We start from the raw sequence: 27,243 nt of genomic DNA, 5'->3' as shown, positions 1-27,243 counted from the left end.
CTACTGCAATTCATTGTATTATGGTCTAGATCAGGCCACCATCCATTGTCTTCAGATGGTTCAAAATGCAGCTGCTCACCTGCTAACTGGTACCAAACGGAGAGAGCATATAACCCCAGTTTTAGCTTCTTTACACTGGCTTCCTGTCGCCTACAGGATCCAATTTAAACTTTTACTTTTTGTTTTTAAGTCACTTAATGCCCGAGCCCCTCCCTACCTGTCTGAGCTCCTCTCTGCCTATGCTCCAGGAAAAACCACGAGGTCTAGCTCAAAACTAATGTTGTCCATCCCACGGACTAATCTCAAATCCCATGGTGATAGATCCTTCTCTGTGGCAGGTCCCAGACTTTGGAATAGTCTCCCCTTAAATATTAGATCTGCACAAACACATTTAAATCATTACTAAAGACACATTTTCATGCCCTGGCTTTTAACACACTATGACCCAAGCATTTGAAATAGTTTTAGTTATTGTTTTAATTCTTTTATTGTCCTATTATTGTTTTATACTGTTAGTATTGTATTACATTTTTGCTTTTTAATGCCATTTTTATATTGTTAAGCACTTTGTGCAGCATCGGCTGTTTGAAATGTGCTATAGAAATAAACTTGACCTTGACCTTGACCACCATCAGCACAGCTGAGTGTGCATTGAGTGTCTCCAAAGTCTCCCTTATTTGATAGTTAGTAGTTAGTAAGCCCATGAGGTGATGAGTGATTGCAGATGAACAGTGAAGCAAGTTGCAGGTGAATTGAGTACTGTTCTAGGAAAAACAAACTGGGCACACAAGAACACCACAGTTAGAATATGACGAGGCCATGCACAACCCCCTGACCCTGAAGAGAACTGAACACCAGAGGCCACACGCCCTGAGGATAACTATGTGTCATCCCCAGAAGAAGGAAGAGGGAGGCACACAGTGGAGCCTTCATAGCCAAAGGTCAAGAGGCCCAAAGGACCAGAGCCAATGGGCAACTGGCAGTGGTGGGTCATCCCTGCATGAGCAGGACAGGGCCATTATTCCTCAGATCCTCCAGAACAGCCTAGCACCGGCTGTTAGAGCAGAAAATCCGGGCTCACAAAAGTATGGGAATGGGAATAGCAACACTACCTTCAGTGCCACTGTGTGAAGTTCTGGGTATTCTCCCATAACTTTAATCTGAAGGAAACAATAGGTTGGGATGTGAATAGAGCATTTTACTTCTACATACATTTCCTTGATGTTGTAAGTTTGTGGTTAATTTAATACTCTCAGTAAAATAAATAGCAAAGAACAATCCGGTAGGCCTACATTTATCTCTCCCCTCTGTCTTCCTCTAGGTACCTGGCAGTGCTGAACTGTGCTGCTGTGGGATAGAGGAAATACAATTCATTTGAGGTTGAATATTTACCAAATTTAGAGTAAAAAAAACTTCTGTACTAATCTCTCGCTCTCTCTCTCTCTCTCTCTAGGAAGATTTATAAGAAGCTGAAGCAGTGTTTCAGCTCATTGGGGACAGGGCAACGGGACATTTTGTTAGTTATTTCTAAACTAAACCTTTAATTGACATTGTTATGTTCTTTCCCTGACAATGAATTGCTTTAGTATTATAACACTCACTCATCCTCCGGTGAGCTTAATGTGTAAGGTGCATGTGGTGTCAGTGCAGTCCAGTTTCAAGAAAAGGTAAATTATTTATTGATGTGAACCAGTCAATTGTTCTAAATCCAAAGAACAATCATGATAAACACCACACAGGTCTCCTTTTTCACCCTTACTGGCTATTTTGACACAGGACGTGTCACTTACTTGTGCTTCATTGTTATTCTTGCTTTGTATATTTTCATTGTAGGTTCCAATGTCCTGCTGATTGTGGTTATCTGTGTGAACAGAAGCTTACATGAACCTATGTACATGTTTCTGTGCAGCCTGTTTGTGAATGAGCTGTATGGTAGTACAGGGCTGTTTCCGTCCCTCCTGGTTCAGATCCTCTCTGATGTTCACACTGTTTCTACCAGTATCTGTTTCCTGCAGGTTTTCTGTGTACATTCATATGGGGCTGTAGAATATTTAAATTTAGCCATCATGTCTTACGACAGGTACCTTGCTATCTGCTGTCCTCTGCAATACAACACACATATGACATCAAAAAAAATCGCCATACTTATAGCTGCAACGTGGTTCTATCCTTGTTTTGCAATGGTTGTCTTGCTATCTTTAACTTCACCTTTGCAGTTCTGTGGAAACACAATTTATAAAGTATACTGTGACACACACTCTGTTGTGAAGTTGGCATGCTCAGACACCACTGTGATCAACTTGTATGGCCTCCTTGCTACTTTTAGCACAATCTTTGGTGCTTTGCTTTTCATTCTTTACACCTACATGAAGATTCTGCTGGTTTGTTTTTCTGGTTCTGATCAGACGAGACAGAAGGCTATCAGTACCTGCACGCCTCACCTGGCTTCCATATTGAACTTTTCCTTTGGAGCCAGCTTTGAAATTTTACAGAGCAGATTTGATATGAAAAATGTGCCAAACATGCTGCGCATATTTTTATCATTATATTTTCTTACATGCCAGCCGCTCTTCAATCCTGTGATGTACGGCCTGAAAATGACCAAAATCCGCAACATCTGTAAAAGTCTGATAACAAGCACACACCTCTGAAATAACAGTTATTGACCATTTTTAAGCCTATGTGTGTATGGTGTATTACTTTTCTTCTCTTACAAATTCTGCCTCTGAACACCTCCACCAATCCACTACAGTTGGGTAATATTAGACATTTAGGTATACATTTTCCACCAGGCTCTCAGACTTGAATTATATTCCCCTACTGAAAATGTTAGAGGATGATCTCACATGTAGGAAAACTTTTACCTATATATCTCATGGGAAGAGTAGTTGCCAATAAAGTGATGATTTTGCCTAAAATAAAAAAGTTTTGAACTGGTCACAAATAACCCTTGTAGTGCTTGGTTTACATCACTAGATTCAAACTTTTGGAAGTTTTAAGGAAAAATAAACTGTTATGGATAAATATAAAAACTCTGCAAAAGCCCAAACACAATGGCGATCTTTTTATTACTACATTTTATCTCATGCAATAGATTGTCATATATTTCAAAATGGACCTTCTAGGTCCCTTGGCTGGACCTAGAAAAATTTCTAATCTCGCACTCATCAGCTCCAGTATTAAGAATCATGACTGCTTTCAAAGCCTTCACATAAACACCTCTTACAGTCTGGTGGAAATTTTTAAAAAGAACTTCACCTCTTCATTTATCCCATGTCAACTAACAGCCATTTGGAACAATCCAGAAATTTGCATTGAAAAGAAAATACTACATTTATTTTTGTCATTCATGAGAAAGCGATTTAAAAAACTGTAGAAAATACTGTGGAAACTTTATTTCAGCTTATATCAAAATATTTAATCAGAAACAGTAAATTTACTGAATATAATCAAATCCATCACACGACTGAATCTAGAAATACCTACATGGAGAACAGAATTTCCAAAATACAGTATCTCCAAATTGTGATAAAAATGTATGTTAATTAAGATTAGATTAATTTTCCAGATTGGAGTTGTAAAGGAATTAAATACTTAGAACATATATTAGAAGGAACAGAATTTATTCCATTTGACAGACTAGTTATACAATATGGGATCAACAAGAAAAGATTTTTAGAATATCAACAAATTAAATCCATAGTAAAAAAGAAATTTAACCTCAGTGAAGTTGAATTACAAACTCCAAGTGCGCTACATTTTCTTACTCTTAAATCCCCCAAATTATTGTCTAAAATATACAGAACACTTTCTAAAATAGATGAATCAATATCATTTCCTATTGCAAAGTGGGAAGCAGCTTTATCAGTCAAACTTCTGGTCTCAGGTATGCTTAAAAACCTTTAAATTGATTAGAAATCCCAGTCTGCAATTAATACAATACAAAATACTACATAGAGTGCACTATACAGGTCATCGGATGTTCCAGATGGGCTTTACATCTTCCAACAACTGCTCACACCGTCAAGGCAATACACCAGACAATTACATCCAGGCTCTTTGGTTCTGTCCACCAGTGCAGAAGTTTTGGTGCGGGATATGTGAAGACTTATCAAAGTGTCTGAAATATAAAATTCCAACTTCCCCCTTTAGTGTGTTTGTTGGGCAAATTGGATGATGTCACTACAGAAACTAATACAGTCCACATGGCTTTTACTGCCCTATGCATCACCAAGAAAACGGTCCTCATGAACTGGAAAAATAAAAATAATCTTAATTCTAGCCAATATAGAAACCATCTAACAGATCACATTAGTCTCGAGACAGCCTCTGCCACCACATTAGATCATCCCTCTGAGCCCCTTTGATCGGCTCCATCACCTAGCAGGGGTGGGGGGGCGTGGTTTGGTCCCGCCTTAGCTATTGTGGTTGATGTGGAGGTTGGGACGGGCTTAGGGCATCTGGAGAATCCCTAGGGACATTATCCCTGGAGGGCTTAATCCGGGGGTTGTCGTCATAACCTGGTTAGTGGCTCTGGTTGCTCTTAGAGGGTGTTCTCCTCTTCTCCGAGTGCAGCGGGGCTGGGGGAGGGTCTGTGCTGGCGGACGTAGGTTACTGACCTGGTAGCCTGGCTGCTCCTGAGTGGATCCGGCAGGCGTGGGGGCTTGGGGTTCGGGGGTGCTTCGCCTCCGTGCTAGGGCTCTGGTTGGGCCTTGGAGGCTTCGGTCCTCATTGGTGTGTCGCCGAGGTTGTGGGCGGGTGGTTGCACGGGGGCTCAGCCCTGGCGCAGGGGGCCTCTGGTGCATCGGCCTAACTGGGGGGCTCTTTAACTGGCAGGCAGGTTGTTCCATCCTTGCAGGAGTCCACTCTGCAGGAGAGGGAGAGACATAGGAGAGACACCCACCTTGCCTTGGTGGGTGCCGAAGGACGGGGGTGCCTACTTTTCCTGCCCATCACCGGCTGCCACCCCAAGGGCCTTGGGGTGCGGGTGTGTCACCAGGGTGCAGGGGAGGCATCCCCCCTCGTCCCCGTCCCCTTCTGGCCACCTGTGTCTCAATTTTATTCCACAACTTAGACATCCACATTACTCATAATCACATAACACATACATATAGGGCCTTGACGGTCTGTGTATTCAACCCCACCTCTGGCGCCGGTGCCCACCTCTCAATTTTAAATCCATGTAGACATGGAGGGTTCTCGGGAGGGGCCGTGCTAACACCTGCTGCTCTCTGGCAGCAGCACCATGCTCTCCCGTGTTTTAAATGCACCTTAGAACAACACGCAGCAACACTACACATGAGCGAGAGAAGGGAGGTTTGGGGTTTTCACACACCCCCGTTCACTGCTGGCCATCGGGGCGGGGGGGCTGGGAGGAGGTGTTGGCCGTCCGATTGGGATCTGGAATGCTGGGCCTCCCTGCTGCTGCGGAGCCTGGGGCGGTCTGCTTGCCTCCACCCGGGGGAAAGAGTAACATCTCCTGGGTCTAGCTGCCGTTTCCCCCTCTGGGGGCGAGGGTACCTGGACCCGGGGTATGTTTGGGAAGTGTGATTGTGTGAACATGTCCATTTATGTCTATCCTTACACTGGGTGAGTGCTGAGTATTTGTATATGTGTGCATGAGGGTGGAATGCATGTTTGTGTCTGTGTGTGCCTGTTTGTCTGTGTCTATGTCAGGTCGGGTCTTAGATTTCTGTGAATTTGCTTTACAGAAAAAAATGACAGCATTTTTTCTGTAAAGCAAATTTACCTTGCCTATGGGTATAAATAAAGTTACCTTGACCTTGACCTTGACTCCACCTCTCTGGGAACTCCCAGGCCCTCCGAAGTATGGAGGCCTATCTCCCCTCACCACACTCCCTGCCGGTAACTGATGCCCTCAGGGGTCGGTGCGTTGGTGGTTCTTGGTGTCCGGGGCTGGGCGCTCAGGTATGTACCAGCTCACTCCCGTTGGCTACTTGGCGGGGCCTGGCGCCTGTTGCTCGGTCAGGCCTCTTCCAGTGCGTAGGGGGCCCTCGAGCCTCCGGCCTCTGGGCCTGTGGCTCGATTCACTCCGGCACAGCTGCACACCAGTGCAGCCCCCTCTGGCTTCTGCTCTGTGGCTACTGGGTGACCCCTCGTCTGGGGCTCTCCTCAGCTCTTCCCAGGACGGTGGCACGGATGCCACCGAGAGAATAACTTCAAGGCAGTCCAAAAATATTTTTCCAATGCCTCTCTGAAGTCCTCCCAGACCCGAGTTTTTGCTTCAGCCACTGCCCGAGTCACGTTCTGCTTGGACTGCTGGTATGCATAGGCTGTCTGCAAAGTCCCATATGTTAACCAAACCCAGATCAATGATACGATTATAAGATTGATCATCGATGTGGCCTAGGGTGTTACTCTTGCACAGAAGTCCAGTAACAGAACACTTCTCAGTTTTAGGTCAATCAGACCCTTCCCCCCAGGTTTCACTGTAGTTGCCCACATGAGTGTTGAAGTCTCCCAGAATGACGACTCAGGTGGAGCGCCCTCAAGCAACCCACTGTTAGGGTTGAAAATATTTTATTTTCCTACTAAAGAAAGCTGGTTTCAATCATTTTCATATAAACACTGCAAGTGTGCTCATATGAATTGGCACTCCGTCTTTTGAAGGTCGAAAGCTTTGTTCAGTGTGACTGTCCAGATATATTGTTGAAATGATGTAGAGTGCAGAGGGTTGATTGCAAACACGCTAAATATTTTTAAAATACAGCACTTTAAAGTGACGGGAACATTTCAGTAATGATGTTTTTCACTTCATTCATGGATCAAGTATTTCTTTATTTTAGGCAATTTATTGTGTAGTCAGCAGAAATTACACAACCATCAAGCAGACATAGTAATTAAAAAATATACATAGTAATACAAAAAATGTAACTCTAACCCAAAATCTCGAAGTCGAGAATAAAATAGTAACATTCAAACATCCTAAGGCATTTAAAAGACCCATGGCTGCCTGAAATAAGGTTTAATTTCTATTTTTTCTTAAGGTTGACTTAAGGTGTAGCCAAAGCCAAGAAACTCCTTAGAAAATGTATGTCTAGGATCATCATGCAAAACTTACTTCAATTTAAAGGTCTAAGTGTCAGCAGATTTTTACATAAAATGCGGATCTTAGTCATGTTCAGGCCATAAACTAAAGGATTTAATAGTGGTTGGCTTATTAGCCAATATAATGACAGAAATATACGTAACAAAATAGGTACACCGCTCATATTGAACCTACTCTGTAATATTTCAAAGCAAGCTCCACATGAAAAGTTTAACACACAGGCAAGATGAGGACTGCAGGTAGTGACAGCTTTCTTCCTCACCTGTTTGGAACCAGAAGAACAAACTCTAAGGATTTTTATGTAAGTGTAAAGCATGAATATCAGAGGACAACATACTGTGCATAAAACAATAATAATTCCATATATATTAAGTGCTTTAGTGTCAGAACAAGCCAGCTTTATGACAGAGTAGTTGTCACAGTACACTTTGTCAATAATGTTCCCACAAAGTGGTAAAGTGGAACTCAATGAAATCATGAGAGCACAGGCAAGAATAGCATATAACCATGTTATAGCAATTAGTATAGCAATCCTCTTGGGTGTCATGTATGTGTTGTATTGCAATGGAAAACAGATAGCGAGATATCTGTCATAAGACATAACAGCCAGATTAAGATATTCAGCACTCCCATAGCAGTGAATACAATAAATCTGCAAGTAACATAAAGATGCAGAAATGATATTAATATCACAGATGATGTGAAGCAGGAGCAGTGGAAACAGAGATGTGCTACCATACAGTGCATTCACAAACAGGCTGCACAGAAACATGTACATAGGTTCATGTAAGCTTCTGTTCACACAGATAACCACAATCAGCAGGACATTGGTGCAAACTACTGAAATAAAGAAACACATGACAAGCATAAAAAATAAATACTTGAAAATCCCAATATTCAAGAATGCAAGTCTGAAATGTGAGAACTGTGTAGAGTTTGTCATGATTACCACTTCAGTTGATAAAGCTTATTGACAGTGCCCACTGGATGATGTGATGTTAACAGACTGAAACTGTGGTCAGTTTGTCTGTGGTCAGATGAAATTGCTCAATGTGAAATCAACATCAGCTTGGTTTTAGACCACTGTGTAAATCCCAGTGTCTACCTGCTGTCCTTACCTGGTCACAGTCAGCCCCTCCTAACTGAGTGAAACTCTGCATTCCCTTTTAACCATTTCAGTTCAGGGAAAGCCAGCCCACGGCAAGAGACTGACCCTATTACCCAACATCCCACAGGAAGCGTCTCTTGGTAACGTTGGAAGTTTGTTCTATCTACACAAACAACTATAATCATATTTTGCACTTTAATAAAGAATCCACAGACGTAAGAGGGTTTTTTTTATTTGTGGGATGTGTTTGTATGTTTGCTTTTGTATGTGTCCATATTTTAGATTATGATTCCATGACCAACAAGGTCAGTAATAAGGAAAAAGCTACACACTATCATGGGTTCCTTTTGTGTAATGGACACAATGTTTTTTTGCCCAGATTGTCCCAGTTTTCCCAGTTAAACACTTAACATTCTAAGGGAGAGCCCCCACCGTATGGTGGGTCTTTTCTCTCCTCTCCCCAACACGGACCTAAAGGGGTCAAATGATCCTGAGTACAGGGAGTGCAGAATTATTAGGCAAGTTGTATTTTTGAGGAATAATGTTATTATTGAACAACAACCATGTTCTCAATGAACCCAAAAAACTCATTAATATCAAAGCTGAATGTTTGTGGAAGTAGTTTTTAGTTTGTTTTTAGTTTTAGCTATTTTAGGGGGATATCTGTGTGTGCAGGTGACTATTACTGTGCATAATTATTAGGCAACTCAACAAAAAACAAATATATACCCATTTCAATTATTTATTTTTTACCAGTGACACCAATATAACATCTCCACATTCACAAATATACATTTCTGATATTCAAAAACAAAACAAAAACAAATCAGCGACCAATATAGCCACCTTTCTTTGCAAGGACACTCAAAAGCCTGCCATCCATGGATTCTGTCAGTGTTTTGATCTGTTCACCATCAACATTGCGTGCAGCAGCAACCACAGCCTCCCAGACACTGTTCAGAGAGGTGTACTGTTTTCCCTCCTTGTAAATCTCACATTTGATGATGGACCACAGGTTCTCAATGGGGTTCAGATCAGGTGAACAAGGAGGCCATGTCATTAGTTTTTCTTCTTTTATACCCTTTCTTGCCAGCCACGCTGTGGAGTACTTGGACGCGTGTGATGGAGCATTGTCCTGCATGAAAATCATGTTTTTCTTGAAGGATGCAGACTTCTTCCTGTACCACTGCTTGAAGAAGGTGTCTTCCAGAAACTGGCAGTAGGACTGGGAGTTGAGCTTGACTCCATCCTCAACCCGAAAAGGCCCCACAAGCTCATCTTTGATGATACCAGCCCAAACCAGTACTCCACCTCCACCTTGCTGGCGTCTGAGTCGGACTGGAGCTCTCTGCCCTTTACCAATCCAGCCACGGACCCACTGGTGGCAAGTGGCATCTTGGCAGCTGCACGCTTGACTTTTCTCAGTTCATGGGCAGTTATTTTGCGCCTTGGTTTTTCCACACGCTTCTTGCGACCCTGTTGACTATTTTGAATGAAACGCTTGATTGTTCGATGATCACGCTTCAGAAGCTTTGCAATTTTGAGACTGCTGCATCCCTCTGCAAGATATCTCACTATTTTTGACTTTTCTGAGCCTGTCAAGTCCTTCTTTTGACCCATTTTGCCAAAGGAAAGGACGTTGCCTAATAATTATGCACACCTGATATAGGGTGTTGATGTCATTAGACCACACCCCTTCTCATTACAGAGATGCACATCACCTAATATGCTTAATTGGTAGTAGGCTTTCGAGCCTATACAGCTTGGAGTAAGACAACATGCATGAAGAGGATGATGTGGACAAAATACTCATTTGCCTAATAATTCTGCACTCCCTGTATGTGGACGATTCTATATTGGTTCTATTGTTTTTGTGTACCTATCTTAGTTTTGTGTTAACAGTGGGGGCACAATGTTTTATTTCAGTGACATTTGAAAAGCACATTCATGGTTCTGTCTGGTGTTATAATAAAGCCAAATGTTAAAGGTACTCTCACTTAATGTAAATGGGCTCCAAAGCCCGAAAAAAGCAGGGAAAAATTCTTAGTAAACTGAAAAGAGAGGATATTGATGTGGCATTTCTACAAGAGACACACTTAGTGGGCCTTGAGCACGAGACACTTAAGAGACAAGGTTTCAAGCATGCTTATTACTCTTCAAATGGTTTAAGACATACGAGAGGGGTGGTTATTTTAATATCAGGGAGGTTCATTTTTGAACACTTTGCTACAATTAGGGATAGAGAAGGCAGATTTATCTTGGTACAGGGCAAATTGGATGGGGAATTGATCACGTTCTATAATGTTTATATTCCTCCAGGTTCCACATTTGATTTCTATAGGCAAGTCCTCGAGAAAGTAGTGACAGAGGCACAGGGAATACTTGTCTGCGGAGGAGACCTTAATATTACATTAAAACCACATTTGGATGCATCGGGGAAGAGAATATCTCAAACACAAAAACTAACCAGAAAACTGAACCTTTTGATAGAGGAGATGGGATTGGTGGATACTTGGAGGCATCTTAATCCAACGGCAAGAAACTATACTTACTACTCATCTCCACATGCAACTTATTTGAGAATCGACTACTTCCTCACTTTTGGTACTGATATGAACAGAATACATGAATGCCATATTGGGCCAATGGACTTTTCGGATCACTGCCCTCTATATTTATCTTTAAATTATACTCAAAGGAGAAAAATAACCAACTGGAAATTAAATTCTAGTATACTGAATGAACGGACATGTGAACAGTTGACAAAAGACATTGCTGAATACCTGGAATTCAATGATAAAGATGAGTTACCCCCACCGATTTTATGGGATGCGTGCAAAGCAGTGATGAGAGGAAAAATTATTGCTATAACCTCCAATATTAAAAAAACCAAAGTTGTAAGATTCCAGAAGTTGCAGTCGGAACTATTACAATTAGAGGCCACACATAAAAATACTATTGATATTAAGACAAAATTAGAAATGGCAAAGAAGAGAAATCTAATTAATGAGATATACACTCATGACATCCAAACAAAATTAATGTTGACTAAACAAAGATACTACGAGGGGGGAACTAAATATATGAAACAATTGACATATAGATTAAGAAAACAACAAGCAGACAGAACAATATATAGGATAAGGGACCCAGAAACTAAAATGGAAATGCAGGGTATAGAGGAAATTAAGGATTGCTTTAAGAGATACTATGAAAAACTATATTCACAACCACCCACAAACGACGATGATCAAATGGAGAGTTTGCTTGACATGTTACACCTCCCTAAACTTACAGTAGAAGAAAACAAATCATTAGTGAAGTAAATTACAAGGGAAGAACTTCACTTGGCGATTGGAAAACTTAAGGCAAACAAATCTCCAGGTACAGATGGTTTTTACTGCGGAGTGGTACAAGAAATTAAGGGAACCTCTGACCCCGGTCTTACTTAAAACATTTAATTGGCTACTTACGAAGGGAGAAGTACCCTCCTCATGGAACCAAGCCATAATTTCTGTTATACCTAAAGATGATAAAGACAAACTAGAATGTTCCAACTACAGGCCAATACGTGTATTAAATGTAGATTACAAATTGTTTACGTCAATCATAGCACGGAGACTTGAAGGGATCATCCCAAGGATAATAAACCTAGATCAAACTGGATTTGTTAGGTTGCGCCAAACTCATGATAGTGTTAAGAGAACTCTGCAAATTATTAGACATATTAATTTAAATAAAATACCAGCTATATTATTGAGTCCAGATGCTGAAAAAGCTTTTGACTCTGTGAGATGGGAATTTTTATTTCAAGCAATGCTTAGATTTGGGTTTAATGGGTCCATCATCACTATATTGAGGGCCTTGTATAATAGCCCAACTGCAAAAATAAAGATTAACGGTGAACTTTCAGATGCTTTCAAGCTTGAAAGGTCCACAAGACAAGGATGCCCACTGAGTCCACTCTTATTTGCTATTTTTATAGAGCCATTGGCTGATGGCCAGAATCTGCTCAACAAATACAAACTAAGCTGGGACAAAAGAACTATCAAATATCTGGGCATAAACTTATCAATGGATATAACCAGTTTGGAAGAAATCAACTACCCCCTACTTAAAAAAGATATCATGCTAGATATTAGCAGATGGTCATTAATCCCCTATCTAAGCATTTCTTCTAGAGTGGACATCATAAAAATGAATATGCTCCCAAAGATATTGTACTTATTCCAGTCTGTTTCTATAGAAAACCCTGATAGATACTTTGTAGAGTGGGATAGGACCCTCTCAAGATTTATATGGGCGGGTAAAAAGCCAAGATTTAAGGTCAAAACACTTCAGCTTCCCAAAGATAAAGGAGGATTAGGCCTCCCTTGCCTACAGGATTACTACAGGGCAACACAAATAAGAAATCTGGTGGGATGGTGTAAACCCGGATACTGTTCAAGATGGAAGGAAGTGGAATTGTCCTTGGGAGGTAATTTTCCTGTCGGGGCACTGATAGGAGATCCGTCAGAGTTACGACTCCTGGGAGACCCGGGCAACCCTTGGATAGTAAGTTCAATAAAAATATGGGGAAGAGTACTTAAAAAGTACCATTTAAACCAGAGGGCCGGTTTCCTTAAATGGTTTGCATATGACCCAGAATTTTTGCCTAGTAAGTTCGACTCAACATTCAAAACATGGGCAAATAAAGGTCTCACCACATACAGTACCTTGTTGAAAAATGGAAAAGTGATGAGTTTCCAAGACCTTAAGAAAAAGTTTGGGTTGCAAAATCAAGATCTTTTTAGATATTTGCAACTGAGGGACTTCCTGAATAAAAAGCTAAAAAATTCTCAGTTATCGACTGGGAATGAAGAGATTATAAATATATTCGAGAATGCATATAGAGATGGACCCTATCAAAAAATTATTTCCAAATTATATTGTTCACTGATCAATCTATGGGGTCATGATACAAGATATGTTAAAGGAAGATGGGAAACAGAGAGCAATCTATTCTTAACAGGAGAGGAATGGGATGGGATTTGTAGGCAGCAGTGGTCAGTAACAAGCTCCCCCTCGTGGAGGGAATTCAGCTGGAAGAACGTATTTCATTATTTTATTACCCCAGACCAAAAATCCAATTATTCTCAGAATACAACATGCTGGAGGCATTGTGGACATGCAACAGCAAATCATTTTCACATTTTTTGGGAAGGTCCCCATGTGGTTCCATTTTGGAAGGAAATACATAAGGTCATGGAAACAATCTTCCAAAAGAAAATACAATTTCATTTTGCATTATTGTACCTAGGCAACCTAGAGAGTCTTAATCTATGCAAACCGGATAAATATTTGTTCAGTGTGCTGTCAGTAGCTTGCAAATAGGCCATAACTCGCCTTTGGATTAAAGAGGATATTCCTACCATAGATGAATGGATTGATGTGATATATAATATTTTTGTTATGGAAAGAATAACTTTTAGGCTAAAGTGCCAAGTGGACTCATTTGAAGAATATTGGTTGAAATGGTTGAAATATGTACAAAATGGGAGGCCCGATTTTGTATAATGTCATTGTATTTCTTGGTTTGTTTGTTCTTGTGTTTTGTTTGGTCTTGTTTTGGTCCGTTTGTCTCTTCTGTTGTTGTTCGGTTTGGTTTTGCTTTCCCCTCACGGTGATTAAATTGAATTTGTTGTATATGCTGTATAAATAAGAAAACTAATAAAACATAAATAAAAAAAAAAACCACTTAACATTCTAAAGTTACTGGTTTCCCATTTTCCACATACTTTTTACTGTTAATTTCCTAATGTAATTACGAGTGACAACAGTAGGGTACCAGTATGTGCCTTGAGACGTAGAGAGAGGTATTTGTTGCTGCTTGCCAAAAATGAAGGACATTTTTCAAGCAATATTTATTTGCAGTGTTTTCTTTCGCCCTTATCAGAGCAGTTTTCCAGCTACCTCCATTGTTCCACATCACACACTCTGTACAGATTCGGGTGTTTCCTGACAGCTCCGACTTACTGCCCTCCTCCTCTGGCCCCGGTGGCTCCTGAAGTAGAGAAGGTGGATTAGGTAATGCTCACCGGCCGTGACAACCAGCCTCCCCTGACACCCTGAACCTGCTGGTGCACCACTGCCCTGCAGCTGAGCCACAAACCACACTTTGCCAGTTGGGTGGGAGAGGAAATTAGCCACGACCATTTGTGCCCCCAGCCTATGGACCACTTTGAACTTAAAAGGCTGAAGAGCAAGAACCCACTGTGAGATCCCAGCATTGGGATCTTTCATGCAGTGGAGCCAGTGCAGAAGGGGCATTATCCAAACTGAAGGTGAAAGGGTGGCCCCAGAGGTAATAATGGAGGAAGTTGACCACCCACCAGATTGCCAAGCACTCTGTCTCCACGATGCTGTACCTGGACTCCCACTCCAAAGGTTTCCTGCTGATGTACACAACCTTTCTTAACTGCTAGGAAAAAACAGCCCCCAGGCATACGTCAGTCTGCATCAGTCTGCAGGATGAAAGGTAGGGAAAAGTTAGAAATGGTGCAGGGGTTCCCCACAGAGAACCTTCTTCACCTGTGCAAAAGCTGCCTGGCACTGTTCTGTCCAATTGACCAGATCTGGTCCAATCAGGGACATCCTTTTGGATGAGATAAGTTAAGGGGCTGCTCAGCTCCACAAAGTTCAGGACGAACCATGGATAAAAACCAGCCAGCGCCAAGAGCTGTCACACCTCTGTTTTAGTCTTATGATGGGGGCAGGCTGTGATAGCCATTGTTTTATCCACCTGCAGGCGCACCTGCCCACCTACCATGTGGTACCCCAAATATAGTCCAAATATAGTGGACTGTGGCCACCCATTGCCCAGGCAGCACATGCAGCCTGTGAACGGAACACCTGGCCTATGAGGCCAGTGTTAACAGACCTCTCTGCATTGAATCATGCTTGTTATTAATCTCTGTCTCTCTTCCACAGCATGTCTTTATCCTGCTTTCCTTCTCTCACCCCAACCAATCACAGCAGATGGCCCCGCCCCTCCCTGAGCCTGGTTCTGCCGGAGGTTTCTTCCTTCTTTCATACAATAAATGACTGTTACTGTGATTTTGCACTGTATAAATACAATATAATTGAATTGAAATAGATATAATAATCTTTTTCTTCAGACAGCTTTCAATTTGTTTCCACTCATGTACTGTTGCATGAGATAAACATCAAAACCAAACAGAAACAGTTGCATAACTGATCATGTGCCAGCCACAGGCCTGCACTTCATCTGTCACCACAGATGATCCAATTGGTAGGTAAAGTAGGAGGAGTGCATGATATTTAAGCCTAGAGAGAGACCTAGCTGTGGGAACAGACTCTGTGGATTTGCCTGAACTGGAGCCAATGAATTATCAGACTTCTATTAAGGGCACTTTGGATGATTGTTGAACACTGACTATAAACAAAACACACTGAACTTAACCTCCCAAGTCTGCATTTTGAATCCTGCAGCTCTCCTTAGTTATGACACCTCCTCAGTAAATTAACAATATGTGCTGCTAGGATATGCTCTGCATATGTATTTTTGTATGGTCTTTATATGAAATGCCTTGAAGCACCTTTGTGATTTAATTCTATATAAACAACATTAAAATTGAAACTTAAAAATTGTTTTTTTTATTTTTCACATGCAATGATCGAAACTGAAGATAAAAAACAGTACTGAGGGAAACTATAACTCAAAGCCCTACACTGAACTTATTATTTGGTTAAACACACACACACACAAACACACACACACACACACACACACACACACACACACACACACACACACACACACACACACACACACACACTTTTCATATCCAGCATAAATGCTGTGTCTTTTGGGTCTGACAGCAAAGTAGCACCCCACACCCTATGGCAGCTGTGACAGGTTCCAGCGACCCTGATAAGGATAACCAGAACAGAGTAGATGGATGTTTTCTCACTTCCATTTTCACTGGTTACTGCAACAAAGTCAATGACTCTTTAATCTGTTGGTTTGCAGAAATTTCAGGCACAAGCAGGCATTTATAAAATGGAAGAAATCACATCTGTATCGGGATAAAGAGAAAAACCTGTTTACTAACTTACATTTATTAAATCTAAAAGGCAAAGAAACTGGCATTAAAACTTCATCTGTGCACCAAATCAGCGGTACCATTAGCCCTAACTAACAACCTGACTGCCAAAAATGATCTTGTAGCCTTTAGGCTAACTTAACGCTTCTAAATATATTAAATAATGAACTAAGTGATGGCACAATGACTTCTGATTTCAGACACATTAAGACCAAAAACAATACCAGTTCAGACAATTCTGTGTTTAGTTTATTATATCATTTCTCATAAGATTTCATTATAATAAGACACTGCAACAGTCCTTGTAAACCTGTCAGCTTGAGGCTGAATTCAAATCAGAAAAGAGACAGATCAGGAAAACAAAAAAGACAAAATGGATGGATCTTGATTCTGACATGAAGACGTATTTAATCTTCTCCAGAATTGACTGTGGAGAAATTTAACTGCCAAATATTTGCTGAATAAAGCACAAACACATAGTTTTAACTGGATATTATATTTTAAAGTTTGATTTGTGACAAAGTGTAAAAACCTTCATTCTACAAATTACATTTTTACATGAGACTCGGATTTTGGTCAGATTTAGCCCATAGATTACAGGATTGAAGAGTGGTTGGCACGTCAACCAATATATTGATAAAAAAATACGCAACATATTTGGGAGCTGTCTCATATCAAATCTGTTTTGTATAATTTCAAAAAAAACACCACATGAGAAGTTGAGCAGAGAAGCGAGGTGAGGCGTGCAGGTGCTGATGGCTTTGTGTCGCATCTGTTTGGATCCAGAAAAACAGACTTTAAGGATCCTCATGTAGGTGTAAAAAATTAAAGTTACCAGAAGAACTAAAGTGAACGTGTAGAGTATTCCATAGATGTTATTGGCTGTGGTGTCAGAACAGGCCAGTTTAACAATGGAGTAGTTGTCACAGTACACTTTGTTAATGATGTTCCCACACAGCTGCAGAGGAGCACTCAGAGAAATTAAAACACTTATTGCAAAAAAAGTCAACAACCATGTTAGTGCAATGAGCACGGATACCTTACTAGAACTCATACATGTGTGATATCGCAGAGGACAGCAGATGGCAAGATATCTGTCATAAGAAATAACAGCCAAGTTACTAAACTCAATACTTCCATATGCATAGACACAGAAGATCTGCAAGAAACAAAATGAAGCAGAAACAGTGTGAACATCAGAGAGGATCTGAAGCAGGAGGAACGGAAACAGCCCCGTACTACCATACAGCTCATTCACAAACAGGCTGCACAGAAACATGTACATAGGTTCATGTAAGCTTCTGTTCACACAGATAACCACAATCAGCAGGACATTGGAACCTACAATGAAAATATACAAAGCAAGAATAACAATGAAGCACAAGTAAGTGACACGTCCTGTGTCAAAATAGCCAGTAAGGGTGAAAAAGGAGAGCTGTGTGGTGTTTATCATCATTGTTCTTTGGATTCACGATAACTGAATGGGTCACCTAAAAATATGTTTTTTGTTTATCTTTCCAACATCTCACAGATCTGCTGGCTGTACAACTGGCTCATCAAACCTAATGATAATAAATAAGTTCAGAAGAAACAAGCTCTAAACTTATTGTATATAAATTTTCAATGAGAAGCTGGACCTAGATGAAACATAAATCTGTTACAGGAGCAAAGAGCAAGGGTTGGTTTAATGTGTCATCACTGACCATATGCTTATAATAAATAAAGACAATAAAAGTCAAACATAAGCCAAACTTATCGTTCCTTTATCAAAAGCATTCTAATGATTACAACAAAGTCTTGGATGAAATCCTTACATGAGCTGATCTTCTGCTGTCATTGACCTGAAAATTTGATGCATCTTCTAATCTCAGCTGACACCCGCCGCAGGAGGCAGAGCTCATTATCTAACACTCATGTTTAAGACTGCCTATTACTGTTTTTAAAAGGACAAAGGGGATTCAGGAAATCCAAGAAAGGCCAAGAAATTCCCCAATCAGGGTTATGTTCTTGTCTTTACAAAGATGATCTTATTTTTCTAACCTCTCCCTGTAAATCCCATTATCTGGTTGTGAACACTTGCACTTTTCTGAATCCTCCATTCTCTTCCAGTTTACTGCTGCTCTCTGCTATCTACACAGTACAGTACTACACAGCTCAGTTACCTGCTCCGTTTTTTATTGTTATTTTGCCTGTCCCATTTGGTTCTTTAGCCATCAAAATTGTTGTCTGAAGGCCAAGAAAGACACCCAACAGATTTACTTTATCAAGTGGATCATCACAGCCTTACCATATTGGTGTATTTGATCGGCCGTTGTTGTCACGATTCTTTTCTTTTCTTTTATCCATCCATCTTCTTCCGCTTTATCCGGGGCCGGGTCGCGGGGGCAGCAGCCTAAGCAGAGAAGCCCAGACCTCCCTCTCTCCAGCCACCTCCTCCAGCTTACCTGGGGGAACACCAAGGCGTTCCCAGGCCAGCGTGTCCTGGGTCTGCCCCGGGGCCTCCTCCTGGTGGGACATGTCTCGAACACCTCACCCAGGAGGCGCCCAGGAGGCAGCCTTGTCAGATGCCCGAACCACCTCAGCTGGCTCCTTTCGATGTGGAGGAGCAGCGGCTTTACTCTGAGCCCCTGGCTGAACTTCTCACCCTATCTCTAAGGGAGAGGCCAGCCACCCTTCTGAGGAAGCTCATTTCCGCCGCTTGTATCCGCAATCTCGTTCTTTCGGTCACTACCCACAGCTCATGGCCATAGGTGAGGGTAGGGACGTAGATCAACCGGTAAATTGAGAGCTTCGCTTTTACACGTCAGCGTCCACATCACTGCGGCCGCAGTACCAATCCGTCTGTCGATCTCCGGATCCCTTCTCCCATCACTCGTGAACAAGACCCCGAGATACTTGAACTCCTCCACTAGGGGCATCAGCTCATCCCCGACCCGGAGTGGGCATTGTTGTGGAAAATTTAACAATAACCTGCATGTGTGAGTCGCTGAAGCACACCCCGTGGTTCCACCTTTTTGAAAACAACGGTGGGACTGAGGCAATTTTACCTCAGGATGGCCAGTCACCGCAATGTGGAGAGAGCATCCCAGTGAAACGCCAGGACCATTCCTGAATTGTGGCCACCACCCTTACATCTTATATACAGAGACACAGACAAAGAACATTCCACAAACTCTTACACATTGGCCCCTCTCACGGGGGGGCTATACCTTCTCGCTCACAGAGAGAATTATGACCTTGTTTCCTGCTTGGCCGTCACCTAAGGATTTACATCCCTGATAACCAGAAGGAGTACCACTATCTGTTTAACGTCTCCCATTACAACGGCCTCAATGTGTTAACATTCCACATGCATGTAAACAGGTGACAGGAGTGCTCTTACTATAGTATAGTGAGAAAGTGATATTACTATAACTAATGTGATATGATTGAATATGTGATTAATACATGAGAAAAGAAATCTGCCACCACAGCACGCAACCCTTTTCCGGCTGAGAACCATGGCCTCAGATTTGGAGGTGCTGATCCTCATTCCCACTGCTTCACACTCGGCTGCAAACCGTTCCAGTGCGACCTGTAGGCCATCACTCGATGAAGCCAACAGAACCACATCATCCGCAAAAAGCAGAGATGAAATTCTGAGGCCACCGAAGTGAAAGCCCTCCGCCACTTGGCTGCGCCTAGAAATCCATCCATCCATCCATCCATCCATCTTCATCCGCTTTATCCGAGGCCGGGTCGCGGGGCAGCAGCCTAAGCAAAGAGGCCCAGACCTCCCTCTCCCCAGCCACCTCCTCCAGCTTATCCGGGGGAACACCAAGGCGTTCCCAGGCCAGCCGAGAGATATAATCTCTCCAGCGTGTCCTGGGTCTGCCCCGGGGCCTCCTCCAGTAGGACATGCCTGGAACACCTCACCCAGGAGGCGCCCAGGGGGCATCCTTGTCAGATGCCCGAACCACCTCAGCTGGGTCCTTTCGATGTGGAGCAGCAGCGGCTCTACTCTGAGCCCCTGGCGGACCTCATCCACACCAGGGGCTCTGCCACCAAGGAGTTCTTTAACTAAAGAGCTGGTCCAGTGTTCCGCAACCAGGACGAAAACCGCATTTTTCCTCCTGAATCTGAGGTTCGACTAGCAGACAAACTCTCCTTTCCAGCACCCTGGCATAGACTTTCCCAGGGAGGCTGAGGAGTGTGATCCCCCTGTAGTTGGAACACACCCTCCGGTCCCCCTTCTTAAAAATGGGGACAACTACCCCAGTCTGCCAGTCCAGGGGTACTGCCCCTGATCTCCATGCAACATTGTAGAGGCGTGTCAACCAAGACATCCCTACAACATCCAGAGCCTTCAGGAACTCAGGGCGGGCCTCATCCACACCAGGGGCTCTGCCACCAAGGAGTTGTTTAACTGCCTCAGTGACCTCGCCCCCAGAGATTGGCGGGTCATCCCCATCATCCCCAGACTCTGCTTCCTCTTCGGAAGACGTGTCAGTGGGATTAAGGAGGTCCTCAAAGTATTCCTTCTATCGCCCGACAATTTTTCTCAGTCAAAGTCAGCAGCGCTCCGCCAGCACTATACACAGTGCAGGTAGAGCACCACGTTCCCCTCCTGAGTCGCCTGACGGTTTACCAGAATCTCTTCGAGGCAGTCCGAAAGTCTTTTTCCATGGCCTCTCCGAATTCCTCCCACATCCGAGTTTTTGCTTCAGCCACTGCCCGAGCCGCATTCCGCTTGGCCTGTCAGTACCTGTCAGCTGCCTCTGAAGTCCCACAGGCTAACAAAGCCCGATAGGACTCCTTCTTCAGCCTGGTGGCTCCCCTAACCTCTGGTGTCCACCATTTGGTTTGGGGATTACCACCACGACAGGCACCAACCACCTTGCGGCCCCAGCTCAATGCAGCAGCTTCGGCAATGGAGATGTTGAACATGGTCCATTCGCACTCAATGTCCCCAGTCTCCCTTGGAATGCTGTTGAAGCTCTGCCGGAGGTGTGCGTTGAAGATCTCGCGGACTGGGGCCTCTGCTAAGCGTTCCCAGCACACCCTTACTACGTGTTTAGGTGCACCGGGTCTGTCTGGCATCCTTCCCCTGCCACCTGATCCAACTCACCACCAGGTGGTGATCAGTTGACAGCTCAGCCCCTCTCTTTACCCGAGTGTCCAGAACATATGGTCGCAGGTCTGGTGATACGATTACAAAATCGATCATCGACCTGCGGCCTAGAGCGTCCTGGTGCCACGTGCACTTATGGAAACTGTTATGTTATGTTCAAACAAGGTGTTCGTTATGGCCAAACTGTGATTTGCACAGAGGTCCAATAACAAAACACTGCTCGGGTTTAGATCAGGGAGGCCGTTCCTCCCAGTCACGCCCCTCCAGGTCTCGCTGTCGTTACCCACGTGAGCATTGAAGTCTCCCAGTAGGACAACAGAGTCTCCAGGTGGAGGACCTTCCAGCACCCCACCCAGGGACTCTAAGAAGGGTGGGTACTCTGAACTTCCACTCGGACCCGTTCCCCGACCCTAAGGCGCAGGGAACAAACCCTCTCATCCACCGGGAAGAACCCCAACGTACCGGCAGCAAGCCGAGGGGATATTAGAATACCAACCCCAGCCCGCCGCCTGTCACCAGGGGCAACTCCAGACTGAGACAGAGTCCAGCCCCTCTCCAGGAGACTGGTTCCAGGGCCCAAGCCATGCGTAGAGGTGAGCCCGACTATATCTAGGCCGGTACCTCTCAACCTCACGGACTAACTCAGGCTCCTTCCCCACCAGATGGGTGACATTCCATGTCCCAATTGCCAGTCTTGGTAGCCGGGGGTTAGTCCGCCAGGGCCTCCGCTCCTGACCGCTGCCCGGCACACAATGCACCCGACCCCTAGGATGGGAGGGCGGCAGCCCTGGTTCAGGGTCAGAGTTGCTCTCAGAGGTAGTGAACTGGTGAGATAATGCGTCTGGTTTCACATTGCCGGATCCGGGCCTATAGGTGATAGAGAAACGGAAGCAGGAGAAAACCAGTGCCCATTCTTGTGGTCGGTCCACACGACGAATGGTTGAGCAGAGCCCTCCAGCCAGTGTCTCCACTCCTCCAAAGCTAGCTTGATAGGTAGCAACTCCCAATCCCCAGCGTCGTAGTTTCTTTCTGCGGGTGAGAGCCAATGAGAAAAAAAAGGACACGGGTGAAGCTTACCCTCCTTCTGTTGTGACAGCACAGCCCCCACCCCAGAGTCAGAAGCATCCACTTCGACCACAAACTGGAGAGAAAGATCTGGCTGGGTGAGGATGGGTGCAGAGGCGAACTGTTCCTTAAGATCCATGAACGCTGATTGTGCAGCGTCAGCCCACAGGTACGGAACTTTAGGGTAATTAAGGTGGGTTAATGGTAAAGCAATCTTACTGTAGTCTTGAATGAAGCGGCAGTAGAAATTTGCAAACCCCAGGAAACGCTGCAACTGGCACCGGTTGGAGGGTTCAGGCCACTCTACCACTGCTTTCACTTTGGCTGGGTCTGGCTGAAGGTTGCCCTGTTCAATGGTATAACCGAGAAAAGAGACAGTCTGGACATGGAATTCACATTTTTCACCCTTAACAAACAGTCTGTTCTCCAGGAGGCGCTGTAGGACAGGTAAACAAACATAAACCGGTTGATGAAATCTCGTAGCACATCGTTGACCAAAGCCTGGAAGACAGCCGGCACATTACTCAGGCCGATAGGCATCACCAGGTACTCAAAATGGCCCAGGTGGGTTTTGAATGCCGTCTTCCACTCATCGCCTTCACGGATTCTTACCTGGTGGTAGGCATTCCGCAGGTCCAGTTTGCTGAAGATTGTGGCCCCCTGGAGGAGCTCAAAGGCAGAGGTGAATAAGGGTAGTGGGTATTTGTTTTCTATTGTAATGTCGTTTAGCCCACGGAAATCTATACACGGTCTCAGTGATTTGTCTTTCTTTTCCACAAAGAAGAAACCAGCAGCAACCGGGGATGAAGAGGGTCTGATAATCCCTCCTGCGAGTGAATCGTTAATGTATGTTTCCATGGCTTCTCGCTCGGGCTGGGAGAGGCTGTAGAGGCGGCTGGTAGGTAGCTTAGCTCCAAGGAGCAGGTCTATTGCACAATCATAGGGTCGATGTGGTGGGAGAGATGCAGCCCTCTCTTTGCGAAAAACCTCTCATAAATCATGATAGACTGGCGGAACAGAAGTTAAATCGGGTGGCTCAGAAGAGGAGGGCAGAGAGTGACCTGATATAGATGGTGTGGTGGATTTCAGACAAGATGTGACACTCCTCCCCCCATTCTGACACACCCCATCTCTTCCAATTGATCAAGGGGTTGTGTTGCATTAACCAGGAGTGCCCAAACATGGGGTGTCTGAGGTGCGTTAAACACAAAAAAGGTAATGTTCTCCAAATGATTACCTGAGAGAGTAAGTGTCACAGTTTGTGGAGACAGACCACGCGGAGGTGTGTGTGTGGTGGACCCAGGTGCGAACACAAGTGAGGAGACGGGAGAGAACTTAAACAAAAAGCGAGCCTTTTATTGTGGCTGATGAACACGAATAAAACAAACGAGAACGAGAGCAGCACAAGAGCAATAACTAAACAGAAACCTAAACTGGGAACAAACTATGAAAGCTAACTATGACAGTGACCGTGACTATGGTGAGGAAAACAGATGACCTGACAATGACACAATGAAAACAGAGGACTTAACTACACAGGAGGTGATTAGGGGAAGAGGAAACACACGAGGGCAAACAGCTGACATACATGAACCTAATGACAGGACAGGGGAGAGTACAACTAAGCACATGATCACAGAACACAGAACACAAAACACAAGACGTTTTACAAAATAAAACAGGAAACAAGGAAACTAGACATGACACAAGGGGAACCTGATAAACCATGAACTAGACTGCAAACTAAGCCTGACCAAATAACTAGATAACTGAAAAGAAACTGGAATATAGATGAAATAACAAAATAACATGAAACTAAAAAAAAACTGGGTCGCATGACCCAGGACCATGACAGTAAGAGTTACAGGTTCAGTGATGTGTGTTATGTCTGGGAGCAGCTGACTGAACAAAGCTGAGACGCGGAGTGCATGGAGCAATGCTGGGCCGCTAAATTGGTGTTCAGAAAACTCTGTTTGGCACCAGAATCAACCAGGGCAGACAGGGTGTAAGTATTTGTGCTGGATGTGATTTTTTGCAGGCAACATCAGACGTGGAGGAATTATTGCTCATCATGTCATCCACAAGCAAGATTGGGAGAAGAATACAGTCTACGAACGCAAATCTCATTACTGAATTCACTATTAAACTCTGGTGGATTATAGCGAAGAAATATAGAATTATAGAAGACTGTAAATTGCTGATTTGGCCTGCATATTCTCGAAAATTCCAAAGTGGACAATGGGATAGTTCATGTTTAAGATGGGTCAATAAAGGAATTACAGCAATGTGCACATTAATAGACGGGAAAATATTCAAATCCTTCGAGAATCTACAGAGACAGTTCGGACTGGATAAATCAGATTTATTTAGGTACTTCCAATTAAGACATTTTTACAATACAGAAATCAGGAAGAAGCTCTTGAGAGAAGGAAGCCAGATAATAGAAATAATAACAGGTGCGTATAAAAATTCTCCATCAAGAATTTTATCGAAATTATATAATGGTCTGCAAAATTTGAATAGGAATGAAACACTATATAAATTTCTCATCCAAAAGAGACAGTGTGCTCATCTTCCAAGACCTAGAGCGCTCAATATGTCTCATGGGTTGAATGGTTAAGACAACAGGAGCATGGTCAGAGAGACCTATATGACCAATCTTTACCTGCTGAACTAACTGACTGATACACTTGGACATAAAAATATAATCTATACGAGATGCTGACAAGTGAGGGTTAGAATGGAAAGTGTACTCCTTAGATAGTGGATTATAGTGTCGCCAGACATCTATAAGGTCAAGCTCATTTATAATTTGCCAAAGGGCTTTGGAATTTTTGGTCAAAATAGATTGTGGGGGAAATTTATCCATTTTAGGGCATAAAACAGTTAAAGTCACCCGCTAATATTATATTAGCACAGTCCATGTCCACTAATTGACTAAATAATACCGTATAAAATTCGCCATCCTGTGCATTTGGCGCATATATATTACCTAGGAGAACAGTTTCCCCATGCAACATCCCTTTAACCAATATATATCTTCCTTCATTGTCCTTGTGAGTGGCTGTAACATTGAAGGGAAGATTTTTGTGTATAAGGGTAATAACCCCCCTTTTATTTGTGGAGTAGAGGAATGAAACATTATATATCAAACAAAAGTGGGAATCTGAATTACATCTTGAGTTGTCAGAGGATGACTGGCGATCCGTATGTCTCACGCAGCATAATTCCACTAGCTCTAGACGATGGAGAGAATATGGCTGGAAAAATGTGATTAGGTTCTTTATTACTCCTTATATCAAAAGCAAGCAGCTGAAAACACCCCAACAATGCTGGAGATTATGTGGAGACTGGGATGCCAATCACTCTCATGTGTTTTGGAAGTGTAAAAATATCAAACCTTACTGGGAAAAAATTGCGGTAACAATGAAGAAAGTGCTGGGGTATGACGTGCCGTGTGAAGCACGAGTATTGTATTTTGGAATATGGGAAAATTTAAGAAAGGAGGACCATTACATGTTTAAAATTATGTTGCTGTCATGCAAAAAGGTAATAACAAAAAACTGGCTGAAAAGTGACCCTTTAAAATTGGAAGAATGGACTGATGTAATTGAGGACATATATATAATGGAGAAAATGACCCACACTTTGAGACTGAAATCTGACAAACACCAAAAACAGTGGACAAAATGGATAGCCTATAAGACTCACTCAACCCCATAAGGCAGGGACCTCTCCTCGTTGGAGTCCTCCCCCTCCCACCCCCCTCCTTTTTTTTTTTCCTACTTCTTAATTCAAACTGCTTTTGGGTTTTGGGCCTTTGAGGCATAGGCGGATGTCTGGGCCCTGAGAGAATGGGGTCCTGCTATTCCCCGCTCTGGGTTCAAATATGTTATGAATGTGGATGGAACTGGACCTGTCGGGGAGAGGACCGGACTTCGGGCCCTGTTTGGCAGTCTTCATATGGATGTAAGGTGCTGGGTGGATGGCGTTTTTGGGACGGGATCGATAAGACAGTCCTTTGGGTATTCCTTGGTTGGTAGGAGTCCCCCCTCTCTATACATATGTGTATAATTATTCTTTTTCTTCACCCCACAGATTAGGTGTGCTTTATTCTTATAGTTTGTTTCTTTTGTGTTCCTTTTTCATATTTTTGCATGTATTATAAATGTGGAAAATGTACAAAATAAAAAGTAAAAAAAAAACAAAAAACAGGAGGTGCGAAGACACGAGGGGAATCTAATAAACAATGAACTATAACAGCAACCTAGGCAAAACAGAATGAGCTTAAGATAACTAAAATTAACTTAAACATCAAACCGTCAAACTATATTCAAACTCACAGCGCTGGGTCAAAGGACCCAGGATCGTGACACTTAGAACATCTGCAAAATATACCATTGTGATTGCATCATAAGCACACCATCTGAAAAAATGGAACATACCACATCCCACTCAGTTTGACCACTCCCCATCATCTTTTTAGTGTGTGGTTTCTCCGAGAAAGAAATTTAAAAACAGTTCTCTATCAGCAATTGTGGCTTTGGTGGCATTCCAGTGCTGTAAAGGGATCAGTTGTGCAGCATGAAATTCATCTTCACCCCCCTTATCCTGTAACACAGACTCAAAAAGGGAATAAGGTTACATCAGTGTAAATCTGATTTTATCCTAGAGGACAAGAGGCTATAATTTGCTTGTGAGAGTTTTAAAAGGTCTTTTTAAACATTTATTCTCAAGTACTTGAGTAATTTGGCTCCACATTGGAGATTATACCTGTCTGACAGAT

General features: G+C 43.1%; 3 protein-coding genes across 3 annotated transcripts; 1 reads left to right on the top strand and 2 right to left on the bottom strand.

Annotated features, from left to right (window-relative positions):
- The first annotated feature begins 583 nt into the window (after positions 1-583).
- LOC120740870 (olfactory receptor 142-like) lies at positions 584-3,052 on the top strand. Its single transcript, XM_040043379.1, has one exon. The coding sequence runs from the start codon at positions 1,722-1,724 to the stop codon at positions 2,649-2,651; it is 930 nt and encodes a 309-aa protein (XP_039899313.1). The 5' UTR covers positions 584-1,721; the 3' UTR covers positions 2,652-3,052.
- A 4,030-nt stretch (positions 3,053-7,082) lies between these two features.
- LOC120740859 (olfactory receptor 11A1-like) lies at positions 7,083-8,730 on the bottom strand. Its single transcript, XM_040043355.1, has one exon. It carries the CDS (start codon positions 8,010-8,012, stop codon positions 7,083-7,085), a length of 930 nt encoding a protein of 309 aa, XP_039899289.1. The 5' UTR covers positions 8,013-8,730.
- A 7,464-nt stretch (positions 8,731-16,194) lies between these two features.
- On the bottom strand, positions 16,195-17,947 carry LOC120740869 (olfactory receptor 11A1-like). The gene has a single exon (XM_040043378.1). The coding sequence runs from the start codon at positions 17,736-17,738 to the stop codon at positions 16,776-16,778; it is 963 nt and encodes a 320-aa protein (XP_039899312.1). The 5' UTR covers positions 17,739-17,947; the 3' UTR covers positions 16,195-16,775.
- Positions 17,948-27,243: the final 9,296 nt, after the last annotated feature.

This window comes from Simochromis diagramma, unplaced genomic scaffold (assembly GCF_900408965.1).
Source record: "Simochromis diagramma unplaced genomic scaffold, fSimDia1.1 OVJJ01000377.1, whole genome shotgun sequence".
NCBI classification, from domain to species: domain Eukaryota; kingdom Metazoa; phylum Chordata; class Actinopteri; order Cichliformes; family Cichlidae; genus Simochromis; species Simochromis diagramma.
Note: the sequence above shows the minus strand (reverse complement) of the source record. Positions and strands in the feature narration are given on the sequence as shown.